Source organism: Haliaeetus leucocephalus, unplaced genomic scaffold (assembly GCF_000737465.1).
Source record: "Haliaeetus leucocephalus isolate CR32 unplaced genomic scaffold, Haliaeetus_leucocephalus-4.0 Scaffold83, whole genome shotgun sequence".
Classification (NCBI taxonomy): domain Eukaryota; kingdom Metazoa; phylum Chordata; class Aves; order Accipitriformes; family Accipitridae; genus Haliaeetus; species Haliaeetus leucocephalus.
In genome coordinates, this window is record NW_010972519.1 from 3,026,590 (window position 1) to 3,043,939 (window position 17,350).

Sequence of the window (17,350 nt, forward strand, 5' to 3'; positions counted from 1 at the left end):
AAGGAAAAAAAAAAAGTGAGTCTATAGCAATCACTACATGGTCTGTGTAAATTACTGTCCTGGTTTCAGCTGGGATGTAGTTAACTGTCTTCCTAGTAGCTGGTACAGTGCTATGTTTTGAGTTCAGTATGAGAAGAATGTTGATAACACTGATGTTTTCAGTTGTTGCTCAGTAGTGTTTAGACTATAGTCAAGGATTTTTCAGCTTCTCATGCCCAGCCAGGGCAGCTGACCCAAACTGGCCAACAGTGTATTCCATACCATGGGATGTCCCATCTAGTTTAGGAACTGGGAAGTGGGGGGCAGGGATTCGCCGCTCGGGGACTGGCTGGGTGTCGGTCGGCGGGGGGTGAGCAATTGCCCTGCGCATCATTTGTACATTCCAATCCTTTTATTACTACTGTTGTCAATTTATTAGTGTTATCATTATCATTATTAGTTTCTTCTTTTCTGTTCTATTAAGCCGTTCTTATCTCAACCCACAAGTTTTACTTCTTTTCCTGATTTTCTCCCCCATCCCACCGGATGGGGGGGGGAGTGAGTGAGCGGCTGCGTGGTGCTTAGTTGCTGGCTGGGGTTAAACCACGACAATTACAAATATAAGCAGTAAAAAAAACCTGTCAAAAGCAACAAGTCAGTCTTTGTAGTTGTACAATATTATAGTCCCAATAAAGTCTTGATTTCCCAACTATTTGCTGCATAGTCAGGTTGTTCCAGTAGTTGTGTTGTTTTCATCTGTGATCCCTGATGCAAAATGGCAGAGAGATAAGGTGTTAATTTCTGTGGCGGAGAGATAATGTGTTAAGTTTACTCTCTGGCTGTTCGTTGTTACATAACAGTTGATATTTCTGTATGTGGCAGGGATGATGAAAATTTGAGTTGGAGTGATGAGTGTTGTGTAGTCGGTGTTAAAGTGCTTACTCAAAGGCAGCTAGTAAAATGGATTGACTTTTCTACATGTTCTTTTACAGCAAAGGGCTGGCCTGCCCACAGAGATCTCCTGGGTCTGAGAGCCAGTCTTTTGTTTTCCAAGTTTTGCATTTACTGCCTCATCTGATATGGGACAGTAGAAATTCCAAAAATGCCATTGTGCTCTAATTGACTTAGCAATTTTGCACTACTTATTTGCTTCCATTTTTATGCCCATGTTAGCTGTTTCATGTAAAGTAGCTTTTGGCAAAAAATATTTCTGTGTTTTGCATGAAGTACCTAACCAGTACCTTTTTATGGAGTATTCATGTGTGGTAGCATCTGCAGCAGACACAAGCACTTGTGATGTAAAAAGGTTAAGCTGATAAATCAGTAAAATTTTTTGGTGCAGCATTGGTTCAGCAAGAATGTTTTATGTCCTTGGGGTAATGTCAGCTTCAGGGCTGGTGATGCAAATATGCTACACAGGTGTCTCTAAGTTGCCAGATGCATTCTGTTGGCAGTGTACAAACCACATTCAGGTGGTAAGAGGAAAGATTTGTATTTGGTTCCCCAGTCCTGTTGTTACCCATCTGGAGATGGGGCAAGTGTCTGGTTTGTGTATGCACACATACACAGTCAGAAGTGCCAAGGCACAGATGTTCAGAAAGCCTCCAGGAATTTAGGATAGTGTACTTTGCAGGACAGAATACTGAGGCAGGGAGTCTTGGTCTAGAAAGATGTAGTTGTATTTTAAATATTCAAGATTTACATTGTGAGAGTGTAAAGGCCACAGGTGAAGTAAGCCATGATGATTGGAGCCCTGGTATTAAAAATTAATGAACTATAGAATTGCAGAACAGTTGAGGTTGGAAGGGAGTCTGAGGATCATCTAGTCCAATACCCTGCTCAAAGCAGGGTGAAGTAGAGCAGGTTGCTCAGGGCCATCTCCAGTTTCATTTTGAGTATCTCCACCTCTGGGTAACCTGTTCCAGTGTCTGACCACCCTCAAAGTGAGGAATTTTTTTCCGATATATTTTCTGATGGAATTTCCTGTATTTCAATTTGTGCTCGTCATCTCTTGTCTTGTCAACTGAAAAGAGTCTGTCTGTCATCTTTATGTCCTTGTCTTGGGCAACCTGGAACTGCACTCAGCACTGGAGATACAGTCTTAGCAGTGCTGAGTAGAGGGGAAGAATTGCCTCTCTTGTCCTGGTGACATACAGCCAAGGATACGTTTGGCTTTCTTTGCAACATGGGCTTATCGCTGGCTCAAGTACAACTTGTCCACCACGGCTCACTTTTCTGCAAAACTCCTTTCTAGCTGGTCAGCTCCAGTCTGTACTGGTGCATGATGTTGTTCCTTCTCGGCGCAGGACTTTGCGTTTCCCTTTCCTGAGATTCCTTTTGGTCCATTTCTCTGCCTTGTTGAGGTCCTTCTGAATGGCAGCACAAGCATCAACCACTCCTTCCAATGTTGGATTGTGTGCAAACTTGCTGAGGATGTTCTCTTGTGTCATCATCTGGTCTTAAGGTGTAGAACAGAATTGGCACCAGATTAAAAAAAAACATCCACAGCTGTCCCCTCATCTACCAAGAAAGTCATCTCAATGTTATAAAGTTGGGCAGGTGTGATTTCCCCTTTGTAAATCCATGCTGACTACTTCCAGTCACTTTTTTGTCCTTAGTACATTTCGAAGTGGTTTCCAGGAGGATTTACGCCATCATGTTCTCAGACATCAAGGTGTAATTCCCTGTGTTTCTTTCTTGCCCTTCTTGAAGATAGAAGTGACATAAAGGGTTTTAGTAATTGTATGGGGAAAGAAAAGAGGGAATTATCCTTCTTGTACATGTTTTCTGTGACACAGGGCTGAGACAGCTCATATTGCAGTGGTGAAGCATATTTTCAGTCTGGGGATCCCTGGGTTTTAACTTTCAAAGCAGCAAAACTGGAATGGACACATTACTCATTTATGAACTCCATAAAGTTAGTTATATCCTGACAGAATAGCTTCGTAATGTTAACTAGTGACTTTGCTGTAAAGTTTTTCTGTGTGTAAAATACTGATGTTTTCTGTGTCAGGTGTTGAGATTTAATTTGGTGGTTGTTACAAGAACTTTACAACCTTTGCACAGAAATTGGAAATGCTGTCTTACATTGCATCTGGAAGCCCTTTCTAATGTATGCTTAAATTTAACCTGTCAAAGTTTATCAGAGTAAAAACCTGGAAGATTTGGTCCGTTAATATTCTTGCCAGGTGGAAAAAAAATTAATTGGTTTTAGTGGGTTTAATTTGGCTAGCTGTCCTCTGTCAAGAAAATCTTGGATTTTAATATCTGATAAACAAAAATAGTTAAATGGGGAACTTTCCAGACAATACCGAAATACATAATTTTCCCAAATATTGCAGTTTGATGCATGAAATTATTTCTATTCTAAATCAGGCATAATTTTAGTCTGTTAATGAATACTTGGTTTATGTTGGATGCCTTTAGGAAATTATCATCAAAAATGCTAAGTAGTTGAGAAATTCTGAGTTTAAAAAAAAATCCTGGATGAGGGCCAGTTGTCATGAGAGGTTACCTTGGGCATTGAGCTAGTCTGAAAGTTCCTGTTCAGAAACTTCAAATCCTGCTTTCCACCTAGGTAGTCCTTGCCAGCTGGTACCGCATATATACTGCCATTATGGATTTCCTTGGTGTACCGACAAAGACGTGTTGGACTGTAAACAGAGGAAAAGGGCTTAGTCCTGTTGAAAGCTGTGAGGGTGAGTTGTGTTTTATTCTAGTTTCTTCCTGGAAGCATGTAATTGTGGCGTTACATATTTCGGAAGTAATAAATACTCCTGTGTCTTTATCACTGACATGCTTTCATTTGGCTAAGCCTGTGTTTTTGGCAGGTTCATGACATAAGTGAGAAGCATGGAAGAAAGATACTTTTAAGAACACAAGGGGTGAGAATGTGGGCTTTGCTTTTTAGATGGCTCCTGCTACCTACTTTGAATTCCTATACTGCACTTCAAAACTTCACAGTTGTAGTCTGAGCCTTCTTAATGTTGGACTGTTATAAAGAATAAGATGTCCTAAATGTAACTGGAGGCCACTGTACATGTATTAAATTTTTGTAGCTTCTGTAGGATCCCCAATACATTCCAAGTTCCTATATTTAAAAAACTTACCTTCTGTATTTCCTCCTATAGCTGCAACTTGAGGAGTGGGGAGGAAAGGGAAAAAGGTAACCACAGGGTTCCCTTTTGGAGAAATCTTGTGTAGTGATTCTGCTGGAAGGAATCCTCTTCCTCTTGTGACCTGTTCAGCATAAAAATTTCAATCTTATACCTTGATTTTCATACCAAAGCTTGGACACTGTGACTTTTTTTTTCTTTTTTTTTTCTCCACATTTAAAGTATTGGCTTGTCAAGTAAGTATTATGCAATAAAAGTACCTTTGAGAAGCAATTTTGGGATGTTCTACAGTTGGTTAAAGCTGAATGATAGATGGTAGCTTGTGAAGTTGTTTCATTTTATAATTTAAAATGTCTTTGTGTGGTGACAAGTTCGTATTTTTCCTTCGCCCAAAGGCTGTAAGAACTTTCTTCAGAGCTTGAATGATTCACTTTCTCTAGTTTTGTCAAAAGCAATAAACAGTGAATAAATTAATTTCTGTATTATGTAAAAACCAAAGCCAAACCAACAAAAAAACCAACTACTGAGACTGCCACATTTGGTGAGCATATTATCTTACTTTAGAGAACTGTCTTGCTGTATTTTCAGCAATGGTGAATAATCATTTCTGCATACAAAACTATGAAGTTTTGCTACCTTCTCTATAACGAATGAGGCTTTTTATGCTGTACTGCTGAAATTATTAGAGCCAGGAGGGTTTAAAGAAATAATGGGAAAGAGAACAACAACAGAAGTGTGAACACAGAAGTGTTTGTGAATGAATAAATTGAAAGACTTGCATTATTGGAAAATCTCTTGGCTTCTGATGAAACAAAGAAAGCAAAGAGCATTGTGTGCGATATGTTTAAAGATGGATTTACTCCTGCAAGTAATGGGAAGTGAGTACAGGGAATAGAACCTGTTCTAAAAAGCTCTATGAAGTCAAAACGTAGTCTGTAGAAAATGTTCTTAGTGATGCTTATGCCTTTTACACGTTGCAGGTTTTTCTTTACAGTTAATGCTTCCCTTTTGGCCTGTTCTGTTGCTTACTGTCCCAATGCTGTGTACGCCTCTTGTCTTTTTTTTTTTTTTTTCTTCAGAAGTGTAGTCTTCAGTCTTCTGATTGAATCTCCACAATAATCTTAGTGATATTAACTTTTTTGTTGTCTCTTTCCGTAGATGTATTAAGGTAGTATGCTGTGTATTATACTGATTGTATGGTCGTTTATAAGCAATATGATCTTTCTTCTATATTTGACAACACGTGTTAACTGTTTGTTAGGCTTGGGAGACCCTGCTTCCTTTTACGTTGCTGTGATTTTTCTTTTGAATGGATTGATGATGTCACTGTTCTTCATATACGGTACATACCTCAGGTAAGGCAGTTGAGACTGAGCTATTTAGTTGGTACTAGCTGTCAGATTTTATATGAGTTTAGAAAAAGTGAATACTAAAATATTTTTATGGGATATTGCTTATTTGTACAGTAGTAGTGCTTTTTATTACATATACATTGTCACTAAAAAATTACTGGAACAGAGGAGCTTGTTGCTTAAAATAAATGGTGATGCTAGAAAAAGTTGCGGAAAATTTCAGTGACGTGGTATCTCATTGATACCACCAGATCATGGATAAAGCTAAATGCTGTACAGGTTTTAAATGGCTTTTGACAGGTTTCTGCTCTTAAAACTACCAGTGTAACTCATTTTCAAACAAAGTTTGAATGACAGTATACTTTTAACAAAGATTGGAGTTTTCCCAATGCTTTGCCTCAAGTCATGCTGCATGTCTTTAATTTTTAACTTAACTGAGAAGGCAAAATATTTTTTGAGATAATGCATTCCTTTGGAGATATGTATACACTTCCCTTTTTCTATGAATTTCTGTTTTCAGTATCTGTCCTTAAATTTCAAGAACTGTAATACACTTTCATACAAAAATAGACTCCACATTCAGCAGAAAAACAGAAGCGGAAATATTTTTCTGTTTACCTCTATTTTCATTTGTTGGTTTTGCAAAAAAGCAAAAGGCCTGCTACATTTTCCTCTGAGACATATGATTGTTTTTCCCCCTCATTCCCTGGCTTCACTGTCTTGTGTTTTTTTCCTGCTCTCTTTGAAGCATGTGCTGATAGTTCAAATAAAGAATAGTACAGGGCAGGAGCTGACAGTGAAATAGAGGAAGTTGCCTAGTGTGACTATTAGGTGGTTGGGGGTAAAGTGGGTATGTTTGTATTCCTTAACTTAGGAAATTAATGTCTCATGTTTTGAGGAAGTAGATAAACTTTGAATATTTGTATCATTAACTTGTCATTTTTCTCTTAAGGAAGGTGTATGGAAACCCACATTTTATATATTAATGTCATTGAAAAATCAGTAAGGTCTTAATTTCTCTGTACTTTCCTTAGACTTGGGCTGTGTTGAATGTAAATAACTATCAAGTATTGATAGTAATTCAGTTTTTGATATAAATTTTCTGCAATGTAGGTAGTCAAGATGACTAGAATATAAATGCAGTTCTTTCAAGGTGTAGCCACTAGCTATCTGGGGTTATGAAAAATAACAAGTGACTACGAAGTTTCCTGTAGGTAGGACTTTGATCTTATTTATTTATTCTGAAGAATATTCATAGTTGGATACCAGATCTAGATGACTACTTAGTCATTATGGCTGTTCCAAGGTTCCTCTTAGTCAAAGCAAGCCAGAATATTTAGGCTTTTCCATAAGGTATGAAAAATAAAAGAACTGAATCTGGAGTAATGCAATTCTACTACACTGAAGTAGGTAATCCTATGAATTGGCATAAGTCTCATTCATTAAAGCTGGTTTCTTGCTGCCCTGCATTTTGAAAGACTTTTTCATAGCCTGACTAATTTGATGGTGGGAAACTATCCTCTAATGTTTTCTCTATCTTTTCATTCCTGGATTTCTTACCAATAATCATCTCAAGCTTACATAATGTTTTTTTCTAGTTTTTTTGTCTCCTTATATATTCATAGAATGTGTCATCTTTTTATTTCAGCCTTTATTTGCTTTTAGTCTCTGCAACTTTGAGTAGTGATGGAAGGTGATAGGATAGTGGAAGACCACTTTCTTATTGCTATTTTCCAACCTAGCATGTGTCCTCACATCTGTGCTCGCTGTACTTGATGATGAGCTTGTTCAAAGAGTTAAGGTAGCAGAAAGCTAGTTGCTTTTGTAGGACTAGTTTTCTGTTGTAGGACTAGTTTTTGCTGTTTAACTTCCTTAACCAATTTCCTTGCAAGGTCAGAAGATTGCCAGGCATAGTATGTCCCTGCCCTAGCATTATGGTCTCTGGTTATGCAAATGTACTTTGGAATCTTCTTATGTGATGCAAGTTAGTCTCAAGCTCTGGAGCATTCTCTGTTAGGATAACTGAAGCAATATGGTGAGAACTCATGCCATTTTTTTAGTTTTTTTTTTAATGGACGAAGGAATGGCATTTCAATGATAAGTACTTTTATGCAATTGTAAGATTCTGCCTCCCCCAATCATCCCTGCATCTCTATTCTTGTAGTCAAGGGACAGACTACTTAAGCCAATTGTCAAATACTGCATCTTGAGGAACTACCAGTAAATTTCCCATATCTCCTTCCAACAGTACTTTTTCAGTATTTTGTTTCTTGCATGTTAGTCAACAATGAATTACAGATGACTTTAAGCTTCAGCTTATTGTAGCCAGGGAATCAAAAAATGAGTTCTTTCATTATTCCCGAGCTGACTCTACCAGACAAAGTGTAACTGTTCAGGTCATCTGCAGTTCTTTAAAAATTACTAATTATTTATTAATTTTAGATTATTCTGTATTAAACATGGGGGAAGTAGGTTCCAACTGAAAGGCATGTATGTCACCAATTGTAGTATGTTATGGGAGTTTCAGTGGAAAGAGTTATCCTTTGTCTTTTATATTGGCATAGAAAGGCTTAACTACTGTATCTCCTACATGATAGCATTGGACTGTTAGAAGATAACCAGTGTAACTCAACACTGTACATAACCCTCTGTGAAATAGGCTCTGTTCACTTCCTTTTCTGGAAAAGGTACTGACAAGGTGCATTTCCCTATTCTGTGCTACAGATCTACTGATCTCATCTGGTAAAATAGTGATCCCTTATAGAGGCTGATAGCTCTAAAGCATTCATAATACAATTAAGACCTTTGTATTCTAGACTTTAGGGTTTTATCACAATGTTAAACTTTAGCATAGACCTTGAATTTTGTTTCTAGTTTTGTGTGGTATTTTGCAAATTTTTAGTTTGCTTTGTTTCCAGGACTAACATTTTTTAATATTAATCACATTCTTGTAGTCATTTTGGGTTTCAGTGTTGATGCTTTTAGAATTTGTGGGATTAAATATCAAGTTTTATGTGCAATAATGCACAATTCCTGGGGATTGTTTTAGCACTCAGTTGGTATCTTTGACCCTCAGATTTTGTACCCAGAACTTGCTGATTCTGTTTGACTTTTATATTAATGATGGGTGAAGGATCTGAGAGGATCTCAACTGATGTCATCTACCTAGACTTGTGCAAGGCATTTGGACACTGTCCCACACAACATCCTTGTCTCTAAATTGGAGAGACATGGATCTGATGGATAGACCACTTGGTGGATAGGGAATTGCCTGGATGGTCATTCTCAAAGAGTTGCGCTCAACAGCTCAACATCCAAGTGGAGACCAGTGACAAGTGGCATTCCTCAGGGGTCGGTATTGGGATGTTTAACATCTTTGTTGGCAACATGGACACTGGGATTGAGCGTGCCCTCAGTGAGTTTGCTGATGACACCAAACTGTGTGGTGCGGTTGACACACTGGAGGGAAGGGATGCCATCCAGAGGGACTTTTGAGAGGTGGGCCCCTGTGAACTTCATGAAGTTCAACAAGGCCAAGTGCAAGGTCCTGCACATGGGTCGGGGCAATCCCAAGCACAAATATAGGCTGGGCGATGAGTGGATTGAGAGCAGCCCTGCAGAGAAGGACTTGGGGGTGTTGGTTGACAAAAAGCTCAACATGACCCAGCAATGTGAGCTTGCAGCCCAGAAAGCCAACCATGTCATGGGCTGCATCAAAAGAAGCATGACCAGCAGGTTGAGGGAGATGATTCTCTCCCTCTACTCTGCTCTCGTGAGACCCCACATGGAGTACTGCATTCAGCTCTGGGGCCCCCAACATACGAAGGACATGGACCAATAGGAGTGAGTCCAGAGGAGGGCCACGAAGATGATCAGAGGGCTGGAGCACCTCTCCTGTAAGGATAGGCTGAGACAGTTGGGGTTGTTCAGCCTGGAGAAGAGAAGGCTCTGGGGACACCCTATAGCAGCCTTCCAGTACTTAAAGGGGACCTACAGGAAAGCTGGAGAGGGACTTTTGACAAGGACATGTAGTGATGGGACAAGGGATAATGGCTTTAAACTGAAAGAAGGTCGATTTAGATTAGATGTAAGGAGGAAGTTCTTCACTGTGAGGGTGGTGAGGCACTGGAACAGGTTGCCTAGAGAAGTTGTGGATGCCCCATCCCTGGATGTGTTCAAGGCCAGGTTGGATGGGGCTTTGAGCAACCTGTTCTAGTGGAAGGTGTTGGAACTAGATGATCTTTAAGGTGCCTTCCAACCCAAACCATTCTATGATTCTGTCGTCTGAAGTTTGTTGTTGGTGTTTTTTTTTTTTTTAAAGAATCTTAACAGCTGGCTGATACTTTTGTTTAGTAGCAAAAATGGTATATTCTGTCATTCATAGTAGTAGTGCCCTTGTGTGCACAAAAATGTTCTTTGTTTTATATCACAGGACATGAGTAATTGCAAATCTAGTCAAACAGCAACCTTATCTACTGCTGTTTTGAGATGGGATAAATCTAAGTAATATCTTTGGTTTTAGTGCTGACTCCATGGTGCTAATTGTTCAAAAGGTGAATTTGATTTAGGAACATATAAAAATCCTTAAGTCAAGGGCTTAAAAAACTTTCTCATGTTAACATCACAGTATTTCATGTAAGAATTAAATTGTATCTTGCATTGACCGTGTCATGAATTCATTTCTAAGTATGTTTTTTGAACGTGCTTGATTTGATTATACTAACATAGTCTTAGATTCAGACCAAAATTCCCTGTTGGGTGATTGAGCATGCAAATTGTAAAGTTTTCTGCTCAAAATCTTAGGGGAGAAATACTCCATTTATATTGCCTAGTGTTTAAAAAAAAAAAAAAAAAAAAGTTTGGCGCTTTTCAAGACCAAGCTCTGGGTTCAGCAGTTGAAGCACCAGACGTAATGTTCTAAACCAAAGTTTGAGAGGAGTGGAATAACCGTTTTCCAAGTTATTTACGTTAAAATTGGTGTTCTGCAGAAAAGAGCTGATATATGAGGAGTGGTCTGCTCTGAAATAAACATTAGCTGACTATCTAATATTTTAATATTGTATGTACACTGTAGATTGCTTTCCCTTGATTCTTGAAAGCATTCCCCACCCCCTCCTGAATGAACTTAGCTGTACATAAGTGCTACTTCACATTTTTTTAAGCAGCATTGACCAGTATGAGATTCTGTTGTACCTATTTTTCCTGTTCTCTCCACAGTGGGAGCCGTCTCGGAGGCCTTGTTACCGTGATGTGTTTCTTTTTCAACCATGGAGAGGTAGGTCTTCCTCCCCAGCCACCACCAACCTCCCTTCTCTCCCCCACCTTTTTTTTTTTTAAGTTTAAGCTAATTCTCATTTCATTAAAGGTAGTGACGTTGCTTATCTATGAGGGGATGAATTTAAAGGGAATAAGACATTACTGAAAGCAAAATAGGTTATGACTCAAATGCACAGCACAGTCCAATGTGTCACCTTAGATATTAAAAAAAAAAAAAAAAATTCAGAAAGGAAGTATATTGTATAGTGGTCCTGAGATAGAAATCTTAGTAGCACAATGACTTCAAGTTTAAAAACATCAAAATATTCTCTTTTTTTTACCCATTCCAAACATAACTGGGCTACATGTACCATATGAACAAGGTTCAGAAACGGAGGAGGTTTTCTTTAAATTGGTATGTATTTTACCAGAGACTCATGAATACATACGCACACACAAAAAACGTAAAGAAACCTCTGTAGTGCTGATATACTATAGCCACGATACACAGAATTTAGAAAATATATGTATATAGAGAATTCCAATGCTAAACTTCTTTACTAAGCTGCATTACAGAAAACAAACAAACAAAAACTGTCACTTAAAACATCTCCTTGTGTCCCCAGCTAATGCTGTTCATATCATTGTTTCATATTCTGGAAGAAAACTCATGGCTTTTATTCTGATACCCTTGGGCAGTGTTTCTGGGGTTTTTAATGTTCATTTTATGTATATATATTTGTAGAAATATTTGTTTTACTTAAAATGCAGCTGTACTGTAAAGATTTTCTAGATGGAAACTAGTTACCTTATGATTTTGTTAAGGATTAAAGTTACGTTTTGTTTTCTTATTTTACTGAGCTGAACTTGATAGAAAACTCTGAGGAGTAAGAATATGTAGTTGCACATAACAGAATCAAAGATACTTCTATTCATAGTGAACTTTGACAGTTTTCTTAAAAATCTCTGTGACAAAATAGCTATTCTATTTTTAAGTTTTATTTGAAATGTTTTTCTCTAAATATCCTCCATGAAGAATTTTCACCCATGTGGTGTTAACTGCCTGGTCCAGACCAGGTAAACCTTACAAAGTTTCTAAACTTTTTCTGGTGCTGTAAGAGGGTGAATATAAAGTTTTGTATGGGTTTCTATTCTTAATGGCATTCTGAAGTGGAGTGAATGTTCTATCCTTTGCTAGGAAATACTGATAGACTACACACTGTTTTGCCAAGTTGGCGAGGGTGAGAAGGTGTAACTTCAGAAAGGAACAAGTTGAAAATTTCAAAGATAGTGGTAGCAATAATGAAGCATTTATTTCACTATGGCACAGGCAGTTCTCCTATCCATAGGAGATTCTGTAGGAGAGCTCCTCTCTATGGATGACTTCACTTGGGAGGAAAACACAGGTAACGTGTGTATTTTGGAGAATGGCATGAAATTAGTTCTGTATAGCTCTACACAGATGTAGTCTGGGCTTAGGTAGGGCTTAAGTAGGGTAACTCTGATTCAGGCTCAGCTGTATGGATTTCTGGAGAGCAATAGGACTTACTTGCAGAGGTGCAGTGTTAGATCTCAGCTGGCTCTCTGTGTTCGTATGGTACCTAATGAAATAACTCGACGTTGTTTGTTGTGTATATAGTTACGGTAATGTGTGTAGTTACATGTATGTAGGTGGTCTAGCTTCACTGTGCTTACTGTAGAATCACACGCAAGGGTTGTGCATGCGCACATGTATGCTTAAAAAATTGTTTTATTTAACTCTTCGATATGCCTTTGATTCTGTGGAAATCATCTTGCATGTGGTTCAACAGTACATACAGCGGAGCTAGACCAGTTGCTAAAAATTTGCTTTCCTTTTCTGGAAGGTTAGGACTGAGCTACATGAGTAAGCCTGATCTGCAAGTCTTGGTATCTTGGATCCAATGCTGTGTAGAAGTGGTTAGCCTTCTGGCATTGAGCTAATGATCCTAAGGCAGTATGTTTTTATTTGTGCTGTGCTTGTGCTACTGTCTTTTAATGATTTCAAGCTTAGACAGATCTGATGTATTTATACATGCAGCAAAGTTAGTTTACAGCCTTGATAAACTATCCACAGAGTTTAGTATTACATTCCAAATATAGAAAAATAGCATGGGCTACATTAGTCAATCCACTTTTAAGGTAATGCTTCCTTTTTATGGTTGTATATGCTCATCATTTCCTTTCTGTCTTTATCTCCTCCAGTATCAAAAGATTTGGTAAATGAAGTGTTGCTGTAGTCTTGAAAAATAATCAACAAGAAGACTACACTGCTTTAGAATAATCATGATTATATTTATTGCTAATAAAAATAATTTTAACTAATCACATCTGTGCAGTCAGCTGAAGACACATTATTTATTTATATTTATGAAAGGTTTATTGTAACGGTAATCAGGGTGCAGCTTTTACAGAGAGTGCTTTTAGACAGCAAGGACTGTGTTTGATTAATATTGTGGGCTTCTGTACTTTCCATTTATTTGACACTATTTCTACACATTGATTTTACACTACTAATGTAACATATTTATGAAATAGCAAGACAAGAAGCAAGGAATTGTATAATGTTGATCATAGTGACTTCTTTGGTAAAACAGTATTTTAAAAAATGGTTTTAGGATTATAGGAAGTGAAGGAGAAGGAACATCCTGGCATCAGCGTCCTATAAGCTTTCATAGATTCATTGTGGTACATGTTAAGACAAACTACTTTTTTGTTCTGTAGTTGTAAAGAACCTACTTCTAATTTTTAGTGCAAATCTATTGATAGTCATTTTGAACCCATTTGTTTGTATGTCAAAGTTGTCCTGTAAAGTTGTAATTATTTTTTTGATTGTCAGTGCCATCTGCAAGTACTTTATAAAGAGCTGAATATAAACATTGGAGATGACAGTTACAGCTGAGCCATTTGCCATGAACCCCAATAAATTAATGAAAAAGCTATTCAGTTTGACTTCATTGTATTACACTTTGCTTTATTAGGGTTGAAGAGTGATATATATAAGTTAGCATAAGCTCTGTAAGAGCTTAATTTCATGTGTTCAATTTTACTGGCCTGTTTTGGAGGGCAGCTTCAGATTTTATACTTTCTGTGCTGTTGAAATGTTCATAACCTAGAGAACTCTAGCATAATAAAGAGTATGTTGGTTTATCCTTCAGATCCTTTCCCCACACGCTTTCTCTGTGTAAGTGTGGCAAGTCACTGCCTGAATTTGAGAATGGTTTTAGTTACCTGAAGGAGTTGTTAGTGTCAGCAGCAGAAGCAGGACAAGCAGCTGCTGTCCTGGCTTTTTTCTCGGAAGTTCTCTAGCTGCCACATTTAATTTTGGAACAGCAGCAATCTATTTTAATTAAACAGTGCATCATAGACCTCAAGTCTGGAAGCTGCTTCCTTTTTCCTCTTATTTTTTTGCTTCCTGGCTTTTTTTTTTTTTAAAGTTTGTGAGTAAAATCTCATGTAGCTTGGTTTTTGCTTTACTGAAGTATCTGTGGTCACTTATTCTGAAATATAAATGCATTGTTTTATGGAAATGTAGCGAACATTATCATCTAACCCAGTTCTTATTTTTAGTGCACTCGTGTCATGTGGACTCCACCTCTTCGTGAAAGTTTCTCATACCCATTCCTTGTGCTTCAGATGTTGCTTTTGACCTATATTCTCAGGTACCTCTCAATTTATACTTAGCTCTTTACAATGATTTAAAAAGTTGAATGTCACAGGACATTTATTTAAATGCATTTATTTAAGTATTTATTTAAGTGCCTCTCTGTGTGCTGTAGCAATGATATCGTTAACATAGAAACTTTCCTGTGGCTGTTACATTGCAGACGCTGCACCAGTAGAACTGCAGTCATGTTACTCACTTATTAAAAGGAAAAACTTTGCAACTCGAAGACGTGATTAAAATAAAAATCAGAATTACTGTCTTGGCAAATACGTATCAAACTAAAAATCAGAATTTTTGGTTGATGTCACTTCCTTCCCATGAGAAACAAGCTGATACTCCATCAATTGGTTTTGTCCCTCTTGGAGAGTGGTATGTTGGTTGCACTTAGAATAAGCCTATGCTATGCAACAGAGGATGCTATAGGCACACATAAGCTAGTAATGTTCTTGCAGTTTTCTATGACTAATTAAGTAGTCTAATTCAATGATTTAAAGCAATCTAATTACATTAATGCAGGGATGCTCTTGAGTTCATTAGCCCTGCTTTTCTGTGGTTGTTTCTGGATTGCAACATGACTGTATTATTGTCTTGCCCCTGTTTTGAAAAATAAGCATGATTGTTAATACTTGAGGGCTTTTCCACCAACTCCATTGCATCAGATTTGCAGTGTGTTTATGATTTAGCTGAACTTTGTACTTGTAACCCAGATTTTCCTTTTTAGGTCATACTGATCTATAGTTATTGATGATTAGACCAAAAATATTTTGTGCTCATCACTAACTTGTGTTTTTTAGGTGAGGAAAAGATACATGCTGTCTAGAAAAATATTTTCAGGAATAGTTTGTAGAGTGATTGCTAGATTTCGTATTAGAAAGACACCTGTTCATTTAATGCTAAATTGTGAGGTCAAACAAAAACTGAGGAAATTACACTTTTAAGTTAGGGTGATCAGAGCACATATATTCTCTACCTATAATTATGACACTTCTTGATCAGATAGATTCACTCCTGTTCTTCAAATCTTGGTACATAAAATAGTACTTGGGCTTGCTTACTGATGAGAAGTAGGTATTTAATCTGAGCGTTTCAGAGCAAGGTTCCAAAAAGGTGATAAAACATTTTAACTTTCTGCTTCTCAGTTATAATTCCTGCTTCAAGAGCAGCTCTGCTTTATGTATAGCAGTATTCCAATGAAATATAGGAACTATCTTTGAAACAGAGACTAGAACTTAAATTCTCCATTATTTGTATCACATTTGTATGATGTATTATTTAATACATTAGACTCAGGCTCAGCATGACTTCCAATAAAAGTTAATCTTGAGGCTTTCTCAAAGAAGCTGAAGGAAGTTTTACAGAATTTGGTGAGACTGCTGTAATCTGTTGTGTGGGGTTTACAGCAGAATATTTATGGTGTCTTCATCTGTTGGAGGCCACTTAGTGAAATCTGAAACATGAGATGTTTCTGAAGTGACCTCAAAGCTAACACAGGATTAAATAAGTAACACTTAGAGCAGGACATAGAGAGCGGGCTGTTTTCAGTTAAAGATGAGTTTCATGTATTTGTCATTGTCTACTGACCTGAAACCTCACTCCGGATTGCTAGCAGCAAGTTACAGAAAGTAAATATGGAAGAAATGTGAGAAAGAGGAGTGAAATAACTTTCAAATGCAAACTGTTCTGAGAACAGTTGTGATCCTAGCTGAAATGGAAATGTTTGTGACCTGACTGTAGAGTTGTTACAAGAAGGTGGACCACTGCAAGTGATGTAGGTTGGTCTGCTATATTACATGCTGTCAGGAGAAGACTTGTTTGGTAATGAGTGACTCATCAAATAGTTAAGAAACATTAAGCATCAGCACTATTGTTTTTGGAAACTGATGGAAAATGGATATTAAACTTACTTGAGCAGTGTTATTTGTAGTTGATCAATATTGCTAGCTAACTTCCAAGGTAACTTTGTTTTTACTGCATTTTCTATTGTACTTTTCAATAATATACAAACACCTGTATAATTTTACTTACTGATGCCTATTCTGTCTCTCTTTCCCAAGGATTCCGAATATTAATACAGGAAGCTTGATTGCACTGTGTGTTTCTAATATCTTTTTCATGCTTCCCTGGCAGTTTGCTCAGTTTGTTCTTCTAACACAGGTAAGACCATATTCATGTCTAAATAGCCTCTTTGTCTTATCTAGGCAAATTGACTGCTTTGTATAGACAGCCATTGAACTCACAACTGTACCAATGCTTTCCTTTTAGCCAGATTTCACTCTTGCTCTCAGGAAAGACTCACACCATTTATCACAATATTTTTCTAGTCTTAAATTTAAAAGTTGACCATTTACACCCATCAGTCTTCTGTTTCCAGGACTAAAAAATTTACATTTCTCTTAAAAGCAGCCTCCAGCCTAAGATCAGTACATTAGAACAAGTGAAGAACAAGAAAAAATTTTGTATATTGAAACACAAAAATAAAAAAGGCATTGATCTTGCATCTCTTTAGGCTATTCTAAATTTTTAAATGGAGCAGTGTTTTGCATGGCATGTAATATCTGGCATGATTTTGCATGACTTCCTATTTAATTTTGATGAGCCTGTGAGTAGTCACATAATCTTACTGTCTGAGAGTTCAGACAGTTGAGGTAACCTTAGCTAGTGTTTAAAAATAGTAAATGATAATGTCAGTAGTAGGATACTGTCATACAGCACACTTTCTTAGTGTTTAAATTGAATGAAATGTAGCCTGTTGACCGAAATCCATCTATGTCTCCATGCCTTTTCACTTGTCTATCCTACTTGAAGCAGACGTTGCTTGGTTTGAGTTGATAGTTTTGAACAATCAATACATGCTGTGGTATGCAAGTTTTCTAACTGCAGAAGAGGAAGCCATTAAATTCTGTGAAATATTCTGAGAAACTCACCACTGTTTAAGATGCTGTGCCTGAAATTTGAAATTGCAG

General features: G+C 37.4%; 1 protein-coding gene across 6 annotated transcripts in view; it reads left to right on the forward strand.

Moving 5' to 3' along the window:
• DPY19L1 (dpy-19-like 1 (C. elegans)) overlaps positions 1-17,350 on the forward strand; it is a 51,957-nt gene that overhangs the window by 9,773 nt on the left and 24,834 nt on the right. For all 6 annotated transcript variants that reach the window (XM_010582750.1, XM_010582735.1, XM_010582765.1 and 3 more), the window contains 5 exons: positions 3,557-3,677; positions 5,356-5,449; positions 10,664-10,721; positions 14,291-14,382; positions 16,442-16,541. In XM_010582750.1, the coding sequence (XP_010581052.1) occupies positions 3,557-3,677; positions 5,356-5,449; positions 10,664-10,721; positions 14,291-14,382; positions 16,442-16,541 (465 nt within the window). The remainder of the gene's footprint in view (positions 1-3,556; positions 3,678-5,355; positions 5,450-10,663; positions 10,722-14,290; positions 14,383-16,441; positions 16,542-17,350) is intronic.